This window comes from Sinohyriopsis cumingii, chromosome 18 (assembly GCF_028554795.1).
Source record: "Sinohyriopsis cumingii isolate HCF-2022 chromosome 18, ASM2855479v2, whole genome shotgun sequence".
Classification (NCBI taxonomy): domain Eukaryota; kingdom Metazoa; phylum Mollusca; class Bivalvia; order Unionida; family Unionidae; genus Sinohyriopsis; species Sinohyriopsis cumingii.
Window position 1 is genome coordinate 76,601,957 of NC_142978.1, and position 11,612 is coordinate 76,613,568.

At 34.5% G+C, this 11,612-nt stretch overlaps 1 protein-coding gene across 3 annotated transcripts in view; it reads left to right on the top strand.

Annotated features, from left to right (window-relative positions):
* The window catches only part of LOC149777018 (cilia- and flagella-associated protein 251-like), a 73,101-nt gene extending 62,184 nt beyond the window's left edge, over nucleotides 1-10,917 (top strand). For all 3 annotated transcript variants that reach the window (XM_089941779.1, XM_089941780.1, XM_089941781.1), the window contains 3 exons: nucleotides 80-170; nucleotides 4,240-4,374; nucleotides 8,559-10,917. In XM_089941779.1, coding sequence (XP_089797905.1) covers nucleotides 80-170; nucleotides 4,240-4,374; nucleotides 8,559-8,785 — 453 coding nt within the window. In that variant the 3' untranslated portion in view covers nucleotides 8,786-10,917. The remainder of the gene's footprint in view (nucleotides 1-79; nucleotides 171-4,239; nucleotides 4,375-8,558) is intronic.
* The last annotated feature ends 695 nt before the right edge of the window (nucleotides 10,918-11,612 follow it).

An 11,612-nucleotide genomic window follows, 5' to 3' on the forward strand; every position in this document is an offset into this window, starting at 1 on the left:
CCCCCAAAATAGTTCATAGTGACCTATATCTTGTTCTACATGAAGTACTTAATGAACAGTTCTTTTACTTATTTCTTAGATTGAAGACATGCTAAATGAGGTGAAATTCAGTAGATATGTGGAGACTGGGCAAAATGTGGAGGACATTGACCTGGGAGACTTCATCAAATGTAAATACATCAATAATTTGTCAAGATTAAAATCATTTATCTCTTAGTGGTGCCACTTACAGTATTTAGTTAGGAGCTTACATGTGTACTCATGTTAGATGACATTTATAAAGAGAAGATCTCAAACATGTACCCATATGATATGAAATGTATATAGTTAGGATCTGACATGTGTACTCATGTTAGATGAAATGTATATAGAGAAGATTTCAAACATGTACCCATATCAGATAAAATGATTATAGTTAGGATCTTACACATATACTCATGTCAGATAAAATATATATAGAAAAGACCTTAAACATGTACCCATATCAGATGAAATGTATATAGAGATCTTACACATGTACCCATGTCAGATGAAATGTATATAGAGAGGATCTTACATGTGTAAATATGTCATATATATATATATAAATCTTGCATGTATAGTCATGTCAGATGAAATATATATAGAGATCTCACATGTGCACTCATATCAGATGAAATGTTAGATCTTACATGTCTACTCATCTCAGATGAAATGTATATATAAATCTTACATGTATAGTCATGTCAGATGAAATGTATATAGAGATCTCACATGTGCACTCATATCAGATGAAATGTTAGATCTTACATGTCTACTCATCTCAGATGAAATGTATATATAGAAGATCTTACATGTCTACTCATCTCAGATGAAATGTATATATAGAAGATCTTACATGTCTACTCATCTCAGATGAAATGTATATATAGAAGATCTTACATGTCTACTCATCTCAGATGAAATGTATATATAGAAGATCTTACATGTCTACTCATCTCAGATGAAATGTATATATAGAAGATCTTACATGTCTACTCATCTCAGATGAAATGTATATATAGAAGATCTTACATGTCTACTCATCTCAGATGAAATGTATATATAGAAGATCTTACATGTATACTCATGTCTGGTGAAATGCATATAAAAAGGATCTTACATGTGTTTTAATGCATTAAAGACCATAACATATTTGAAAGTACATGGACTAACATAAAAAATACATCCTCTGAAGCAGCGAAGAAAATCATTGGTTGTCAAAAGAAAAAGGAAAAGAGATGGTTAACATCAGATGAAAGGAGAAAGGCCAAAGACAAACTGCTGAGTGTTAAATCATCAAGGTTGATTGAAGGAGCACGGAAGGAGATTATAAGCCAAAGGATAAAGAAGTGAAAAGGAGTGCCCAGAAGGAAAAAAGAACCTTGTTGAGGAATTGGCAAATGAGGCAGAATAAGCAGCAGCAAAAGGTGAACTGAACATGGTATACAAGATTACAAAACAGCTCTGTGGACATGGATCCAACCACTCCATGCCAGGTAAAGATAAACGGAAAGAGTGATAACAACACAAAGGAAGAAGGCTGTGAGATGTGTCCAACACTGAAAGAAGTACTAAACCAGCCAGAACCTGATGAGCCAGCAAACCTGCCACCATCAGATGATATTAATGACATCGATACCAGTCAACCTACTCAAGCAGAGGTCAAAGCAGCCATCAAAGCCAAGAAGAGTGGCAAGGCACCTTGCACTGAGTCCCTACAAGCTGAGCTGCTGAAAGCTGATATAATAACCACAGCTGCAAATATGCTGACTGACCTGTTTTGAAAGTTATGGGAAAATTGTGCCATCCCACCGGACTGGTGGAAAGGCCTCATTGTTAAGCTACAGAAAAGGTGACCTCAGCAATTGCAATAACAGGAGAGGGTCAACACTCCTTTCCATCCCCAGCAAAGTCTTCTGTAGAATTCTTCTCCAAAGGATTGACACAACCATAGATGACAAACTCCTTAACAACACTTTCACCGAGTTGTTCAAAGCAAAGCCTGGTGTTAAGCAAGATGCATCCTCTCTCTGATTATGTTCCTCATCATCATCGACTGGATAATGTGTCAAACAACATCTGACCATGCCAGAGGGATTTAGTGGACACTCTTCTCACACCTTGAAGATCTGGACTTTACTGATGATCTGGCCATCGTTTCATTGAGGCGCTCTTATCTTCAAGAGAAATCTGACAGACTCAGCAAGTACTCTAAATAGACTGGACTGCATGTTAATACAAAGAAAATCCAAGTGATGTGCACACATGTCACAGCTACTCCAGTTACCATTGATATTTATGGAGAGGTGCTTGAGTTTGTAGAGGACTTCACCTACTTTGTAGTCTAATTAGCAACAACAAGGATTCCAAAAAAGACATCAAGGCCAGGTTCAATAAAGCCAGAAGTGCTTTCAGCAGACTCCACCCTATATGGAAATCAAAACAATATAGACTCAAGACCAAGATCAGACTTTACAAGAGAAACGTAAAGTCACTACTGTTGTATGACTCTGAGTGTTGGAGAATAGTAAAGACAGATATGAGCAGAGTAAATTCATTTCACAAGAGCTGCCTCCATAAAATCCGCAACATTTACTGGCCAAACAAGATCTTCACCGTGAACCTATATGAAAAGACAGGATGTGACAACATTTCCCTGGAGATCAAAATGTGCAGGGTCAAATGGCATGGGCACATAATGAGGATGCCACAGGAATGGATACCCATGGTAGCCCTCAGATGGACACCAGCTCATGTCAGATGAAATGTATATAAAAAAGGATATTACATATGTACTCATGTCAGACAAAATGTATATAGAGAGGATCTCACATGTGTACTCGTGTCAGATGAAATGTATATGAGAGGATCTTACATTTGTACTTATGCCAGGTGAAATGTACACAAAAAGAATCTTACACATGTACTCATTTCAGATTAAATGTATATGAGAGGATCTTACATGTGTACTCATGTCAGATGACATGTATCTAGAGAGGATCTTACATGTGTACTCATGTCAGATGAAATGCACATAAAATGGATCTTACAGGTGTATCTGATGATACGTATGAAATCAGATTACTAGTATCTTTTGCAAGCTTTGGCAAGCATAACATAAAAATTATTTAACGTTTTCCATAAATGTTGTTTGTAATTAGGACAAATGTAAGAATTTATTTATCACTTTACTTAAATACTGATTTTATTTGATGAAAACTGTCACTAATATAAAAAATGCAGTGTAGACAATATTTTTTAAAGCATCATTTCACACAACTTTGTAAATGTTTATTTTAGTGCCTTGAATGAATATTGTTAAATCTGACCTAGAAAAAATGTAACTCTTTTGCTCAAGTTTGAGCTTGAGATTTTGTTTCAGCTAATCATAAATGATTCAGATATTATTTTTGAAAGCTCATTTCTGATTGGCTGATAGTTGAGCTTGAGATTTTGTTTCAGCTAATCATAAATGATTCAGATATTTGTTTTGAAAGCTCATTTCTGATTGGCTGATAGTGGAGACTCAGTCTCAGTTGTTATGTTTTCCAAGTTTTAATTACAAGTGTATACTCAAATTTTTTAAATTAGGGAAGTTTTATGCAGTACATTGATTTGTGTATTTATTCACAATGACTGTAACACAATACAAAGTTTCAGTTTCCCTAATTAGGTTAATTACATAAAGAATTTTATTTAAGGAAAGGAAATATAGAAAAAATAAAAGCCAGGTGCCATATTGTGGTACAACTCTCCAACATGAGTGTACACAGAACTTAATATTTTATTAAATGATGAGCAACTGATTTATACACAATAGATTCACATGTTGCAGATTATTCAGACTGAATTTTATTAAACTGGGGCAATGCAGTGAATTTGACAGATGCAGAATTAACTCAGTTTCGGGCATTTCATGAATATGACAGATGCAAAATACAATGAAGCTGAAGAGTTTTATGAATACAGGGCCTGAGAAGAACGGTATATAAATATAAGATATGTACACTACTCATTGTATTAGGGAATAGAACAGTTGTTACAAGAGCAAATGTTTTCTTTCACAGCAATATATAAGTTTTTTTCTGTTTATGCTTATTTTTGGATGTGCTTTTATTCTAATTTTACAGTTAGCATTATTGTTTCATAGCAGAACCATGCCTGAATATTTTCCATATTGACAAGAGAATTGTAATGAAGGCTTGCATACAATTGCAGTGTATATAAACCACAGACCAGCATTTGGCCTTTCTCCTGAGAAACTGAAGTGGGCATTTGAGACACTGGGCATACCTACAGACCAGGGCAAAGCTATTGAGAGAGGTGACTTGCTAGACCTGCTCCAGAATCAAGGTAATGTGTTTTTTGTTGCATACCATTTTAAATTTTATGATGATCATGCAGTGTAAGAAAATAATTTCTTAACACTGGATGAGTTTTAACTTTGGCTAGATAAAATGTCTCACCTTATTGGTTGGTAAGTTCATGTACTACTTTGGTGGTGCCATTCACTTGATGTCTTTGATGTGCACATTATATCTTGTAAATTGTGAACAACTTTTTATATTCTGAAATCTTTTCCTCAGAAAATAACATTTATGATGGACAAGAGCAAGAATCTTCCCCATGCGTAGTGTTTACTCGAAGAAATATGGTTGCACATTCCCACATAAATTTAATCCCCCATAAAATTTTAGTGAGCATGTTAAATCAATCACAGTTGATTTGCCATTCATGAGCCTAAAACCTGTGTAATGTTCATTAATATTAACAAAGCTTAATCAGCTCATGTCAGCATTTTGACACCTACATCAATGCAATAATCAAGTTATTACTAAGTCACATCTAGATCATTTCCCATAATCAAATGATTACCAACTGATGTCTAGATCATCCACCATAATCAAGTGATTACCAGCTGAAATCTAGATTAAAAACCATAATCAGGTGATTACCAACTGACATCTAGATCAACCACTATAATCAAGTGATTACCAACTGACATCTAAATCAACCACCACCATAATCAAGTGATTACCAACTGAAATCTAGATTAAAAACCATAATCAGGTGATTACCAACTGACATCTAAATCAACCACCATAATCAAGTGATTACCAACTGACATCTAGATCAACTATCATAATCAAGTGATTTCTATGTGATATCTAGCTCAACCACAATAATCAAGTGATTACTAAGTGACATGTAGATCAGCCACCATAATCAAGTGATCACTAAGTGACATGTAGATCAGCTGTCATAATCAAGTGATTACTGAGTAACATGTAGATCAACCACCGTAATCAAGTGATTACTAAGTGACATGTAGATCAACCACCATAATCAAGTGATCACTAAGTGACATGTAGATCAGCTATCATAATCAAGTGATTACTAAGTGACATCTAGTTCAATTGCCATAATCAGATGATTATTAGGTGACCTCTAGACCAACTGCCATAATCAATTAATTACCAGGTGACATCTAGATCAACTGCCATAATCAAGTGATTACTAAGTGACATCTAGATCAACCAACACAATTAAGTGATCATGTGACATTTTTTAATTAAGTGGTCATTGATTATCTAGTTATCAAAGCATTTTATGAACTTCACTTGTCAAGGTTTTATAGTTGTAGACATGCAGTTTTCAGAATTCAGTGGTACAGTTTCATCGGTTACATGCAGTTCTAATGCAAAAAACACAGTGCCATTGTCATAACATACTCATAGCCAATGTGCCAGTAATGAAGATAAAGAACTGTTAATTTGATCTTTACTCATTAAAAGTTATCTATAATGCACACATTTGTTAAAAATATACTATAAGGGTCTAGTCATTTATACTGTTCCTCCATAAACACTGCTCACCCACCCAGTCAGAATTGAAAATCACGCCTTACAAAAATGCCAGAGAGAGAATGTGTGAAAGTTATGCAGAATTATGCAGAAATCACTGCATTTGTGCCGACAGGGAAGGAAAATAGAGCTCTTATGAAGCAAGATTTGTACCAGGGACTTGAGAAGTTTGTGTATGACACAAATTTTTCCCCATTAAGTTAGGTTTTCCTTTCCAGTCTACATTGGAAACTTTCTCTCATTCTTCATTTCAAATGACCCATGTTTCTCATGTTAGATAACAATATTGAAGTTATCTGTTTCACATGAGTGCAATGGATGACACACAGCATGAGATTTACATGCCCATCACATCATGCATGCTTATTATTTGTCTGGCAGTTATGTTTAGCAATGTAACAAGTTTTTCTGATGTGTTTAAAGTCACACATAGATGTGGTGGTAATAGTAGTTATTGTACAAGGGATTAGTGGCACATGAGCACAACACTTGTTATATGGTGCTGATGAAAGTCAAGTTTAAAAAAATGGAAATATAATGACTTTTACAAAAATAACTTGGAAGATAAAGCTTTACAGATAAAAGCAAACATGAATTACTAGGGAAAAAACTTAAAAGCTAAGTATATGAAAAACATGCATAGAGGTAGAAAATAAAAGATAATGGGTAACAAAGACACTAATAGATTCTGGGTTCTAAATATCACAAGTCCATGGTAAGTCCTATAAGAAAATAATGATTTCTGCACATTAAGTTTAGTGTGGTAAGTGGCTTTGTAAATGATTATTAAACCTGGGGCAGACATATGATATACTGTTCACAGTACTCTTGTTTCATCCTGATGGACTGCAGAATAATGGCGTATTATAACCAACCAGAAGCCCACAGAAAAGAAAGACATTGTTATTATTATTATTGTTGTTATATCCTGTGGTTAGTAAATGATAAATTGATACAGAGTTAGGGGAGACTTGAACATTCAGGCATTGTGTTAATGTTAAGCATACTGGAGATGCACAAAAAGTCAACTATAGTTCCGTCTTCATCATGAATCTCCTTGTTTTTCCTCATAAAGGCAACTAGAGTTTAGTGTTGATCCTGAGTGTATTTGATTTTTCCTCATAAAGGCAACTATAGTTTAGTGTTGATCCTGAGTGTATTTGATTTTTCCTCATAAAGGCAACTATAGTTTAGTGTTGATCCTAAGTGTATTTGATTTTTCCTCATAAAGGCAACTATAGTTCAGTGTTGATCCTGAGTGTATTTGATTTTTCCTCATAAAGGCAACTATAGTTCAGTGTTGATCGGATCATGATGCAACTTATTTTTCTGCAAAAGGTCAACTTTAGTTCAGTGTTGATCCTGAGCGTATTTGATTTTTCCTCAAAAAGGCAACTATAGTTCATTGTTGATCCTGAGTGTAATTGATTTTTCCTCATAAAGGCAACTATAGTTCAGTGTTGATCGGATCATGATGCAACGTATTTTTCTGCAAAAGGTCAACTATAGTTCAGTGTTGATCCTGAGTGTATTTGATTTTTCCTCAAAAAGGCAACTATAATTCAGTGTTGATAAAGAGCCTATTTGTTTTTCTACGTAATGTCAACTATAATTCAGTGTTGATCATGAGTCTACATGATCCAGCTTTTTATCTGCAAAATGTCAACTATGGTTCAGTGTTCATCGGATCATTATTTTTCTGCAAAAGGTCAACTACTTTTGGACTGAGATGAAACTTGCTGAATAATTTTAATTTGCATGCCAAGGTTCTGACAGGATTTTTTTAATGTGGTATAAAGGAACAAAAGAAAAACAATTGTATCTCACTGTAACAAACAGATTATGGTAGACCTATAAAATCAGTCTTAACTAAGTATCAATTTATGGTAAACCGCTAAAATCAGTCTTAACTAAGTATCAGTTTATAGTTGACTCCTAAAATTAGTTTTAGCTAAGTATCAATATATTGTAGACATTTAAAATCAGTCTTAACTAAATATAAGTTTATAGTAGGCCTCTAAAATCAGTCTTAACTAAGTATAAACTTATGGTAGACTTCTAAAATTAGTTTTATCTAAGTATCAATTTATGGTAGACCTTTAATATCAGTCTTTACTAAGTATCAGACAAGATACAGTTAATTCATTTATTGTCATGGGTACAATGTTGGGTGGTCTCACAAAAGATTCATTTTGTCATATTTGAATTCATAGATGAGAAAAAATTGCCCTCTTTTGTCACCACAAATGGGTAAATATTTATTGACCTTTACATTTGGGATTTCTAGTAACTGCAGAATTCTTGAAAATTGGTACCACACAAATTAAAGTGAATCCGTGTTATTTTTTAGAAAGTGTATCGGTATTAGGTCCTAAATGGATATTCAGGAGACATGGTGGCTCAATGGTTAGTGTCCCTGACTCTTGATGAAAAAAAGAGTGCAGATTTGAACCCTATCATTGGATCAGCCTGGTCAGGTGCCACGGCATGTTCTTGGTCAAAAGCACTTTACTCCAGTTGTGTTTGCACTAAATCATCTAATTGTGTTTATGTGCCATAAAACAACAAACCAAAGGAAACCAAACTGATGTTCATTATACATGGGCATTTGGAACAGCAAGTGTTAGTCACATAAGATCACTGTATTTATATCATGTTATTTTTCTATTTTAGGGGAGCATATGACAGAATATGAGCTAGCTGAGTATTTGACAACTCTTCTGGGATTCAATCCAGAAGGAGGAAGTAGTGAGTTGCATGAGTTTGACACATCTGAGGCAGGAGATATGATAGATCAAAGTCTCCCACAGAATATTACGGCTGAAATGTTTGCCAGCGAGGTACTCGGATTTTCAATGTTCACTGATGTGGTAGCCAAGGAAGAGAAGTCTGATAGCTGATTCAGTTTTTGTTGTGTATCCACTTGAGAACCCTGTCAGCTCAGATATGAATAGGAGACTCCATAGCAACAGCACTATACATCAGCCAGAATTACCACCTATGCTCACTTACAAGTTGAGTCCAACTGTGAACTATATAGACCCAGATCTGTAATGAACAAACAACATAGGCCCTGATCTGCCAGTGTATTATGCAAAGGCAGATCATGATTATTGATGTTTGTGATTGAGCTTGACTTATAAGCAAGTAAAGATGGTACCTGTCCATTTAACCTTTATGTATACTATATGTTATGGCCAACACAGTGGTATGCATGTGCTGTGCATGTTGGATGCATCCAAGAAGAATGTATCTAAACCATGCAGGCAGATGCATGCACACCAATACTTACCATATACACTCACATATAAGTCAAGTCCAACTGCAAACAACATAGACCTTGAACTGCAGTGCATTTTGCAGTTTACAGTTGGATTGAACTTCTAAGCAAGTATATATGGGACTTTGTGGACTTGAACCTCATGAATATTCCACTGAAAGGTTAAATGAACAAGTTGTTAAGCTACAGAATTTGATTACAAAGCTGAAATTGTTGCAATGAAGAGGTGTGGGTTGCATGATATCAGTGGTGTTGATTTGGTATTTTGTGGCAAATATGACAGAAGTAATTATGTTAAATTACACATTAACTAATTTAACTCACTATTAATGGAAAGGAATACCTACATCTTTAGACTTAGCATGTTTTCAGTAAAACTGGGCTGTAAGATGTTCACAAATTTGGTCTTTTGGATCCATGAGCAGTCATCCGAGCACCCCAGGATTGTCTCCCCTGATGGCTTTCTCACACATAGCCATCATGGGTCTGTCAAGCCATCCAGTCTTATTGCTAATATTCCTCCTTAGAGTCCCTACTATCACACAGACATGAAATGGAAGGAAAATTTTACGTTATATTTATCACTTATATGTTTTGGGATTTTTATTTGTGTCCTGACATCATCTGTTGGCAAGTTGAATTAAGAAAGACAATGTAAAACATATGTATGCTACAGTCAGGATCATTGGATGTAAATTGCAGTATTTTAGCATCATAACATTTTTGCTAATATTTTATTTCAGCATATTAAATTTCAGCAAATGTACATATGGGGACAAATTTGGTGATGGTTTTATCCATCCATGAAACATATGTGCTGTTATGCAAGAAAGAGGAAATGCAGTGCAATTATTTTATTCCTACAGAAGAAATATCAGACCCACACATAATAAACATTGCTTCCGATTTTGTAGGGTGTTAAAAGAAATGTTGCAGATAAAGCATAACTTTGAGAATTTTTGAAAGCAAATGCATAAAGTTTATCTTTTCAATCATTGGTATTACTAATTCCTTAGTATGAATTGACACTTATAAACTGGAGTTATTATCTAGACCAGGTTACAAGCATCTGGAATCATCCATTGCTGAATCAAACATTAAAATCACACAAATCTTTTTCTCAGAAAATTTTAGGAAACATTTTAGTGAAAATTTTGGTGACTAATCTTGCTAACATTTTTTGCTTGCTAAGATGTTTTAATTTGCAGTATATTTTCAAAAGACATACTGAATTATGTCTAAAATATAGAATGAGTATTTTAATTATTTGAATACTTTTGTATGTCTTCTAATTAAAATATTTCACTGAATTGATACACATGGAGGTATGTAAAATTACTAATGTTTATAGTTGCACTTGGTACTCTGTAAATATATTTTTTAGATTAGTTTTTTCTTAATTATAAAAACTATGTATATGAGAACAAGAAAATTTAAGAGTTCTCATCTTATGAGGTTAATAATATGTGAATACAGATTTGTTTAAAATAAAATATCAAAATGTATATTTATGAATTCAGGCTCTCTTTAACCCCTTATAATATATCAATTTATACTACTTTTTGTGTAAATATTGCCCAATTCACATTGTTTTGATTACATGTATGTAGATCCTTGCATAAAATAAACTGTGATATTTTAATTATGACATATTGTAAGATGTGTTTATTTTTGGTATTCTGTTTTACCTGTATATACATGTACATACAGTGTACTTGTGTTATTGTACTATAAATAAACTTTTCTTCAGAAGATTGTGCCATGGTGATTTCTGTGTCATATTCTGTACCATATATATATATGCACATGGAAGTCATGTTTCCAAAACAATGACCACTGAATTCATGTCATGTTTCAGTCATAGTGTTTATGATGGGTCACAGGGACATGACTTTTAAATTTATTGAAAGTTTGGAGCGGGATTATCACTGGACAACACTTTTCCAAATGAACAGTTTCCTTGAGTGGATGATGGGGGATTGCAGGGCTGATTGGGAAGTCCATCCAGCATATTTCTACTGCAACTCTTGGTCTCTTTTCCTGTGGAAAACCCCAAAATATCAAACCTCCCAAACAATGGAGAGACCCACTACCTCCCACTAGCCCCTGAGGCCCTTATGGCATAGGAAATATGGATAGGCCAGTGCTTAAAGAGAAACTCTCAGTTAGGCATATCATCTGACTAGGAATACACCGTAAGTAACAATGAAAAGACACAGCAAGTGTCAGTAGTTAAAATTAGTTCCCACAATACCTTATATTTTAACTTCATCTTTCTACTAACCCCCCCCCCAACATGTGAGTTTTCACAAGCCACCAGCACCTCATAAAAACGTTGCTTGGTTTGTTTGCAAATGTTTTGACTGTGCCCTAGTAGTTGAAATTTAGTCACCAGATCGCTTCGGGTACAATCCAGGTACAACCCTTGCAGTGGCCGAGTGTTCTAA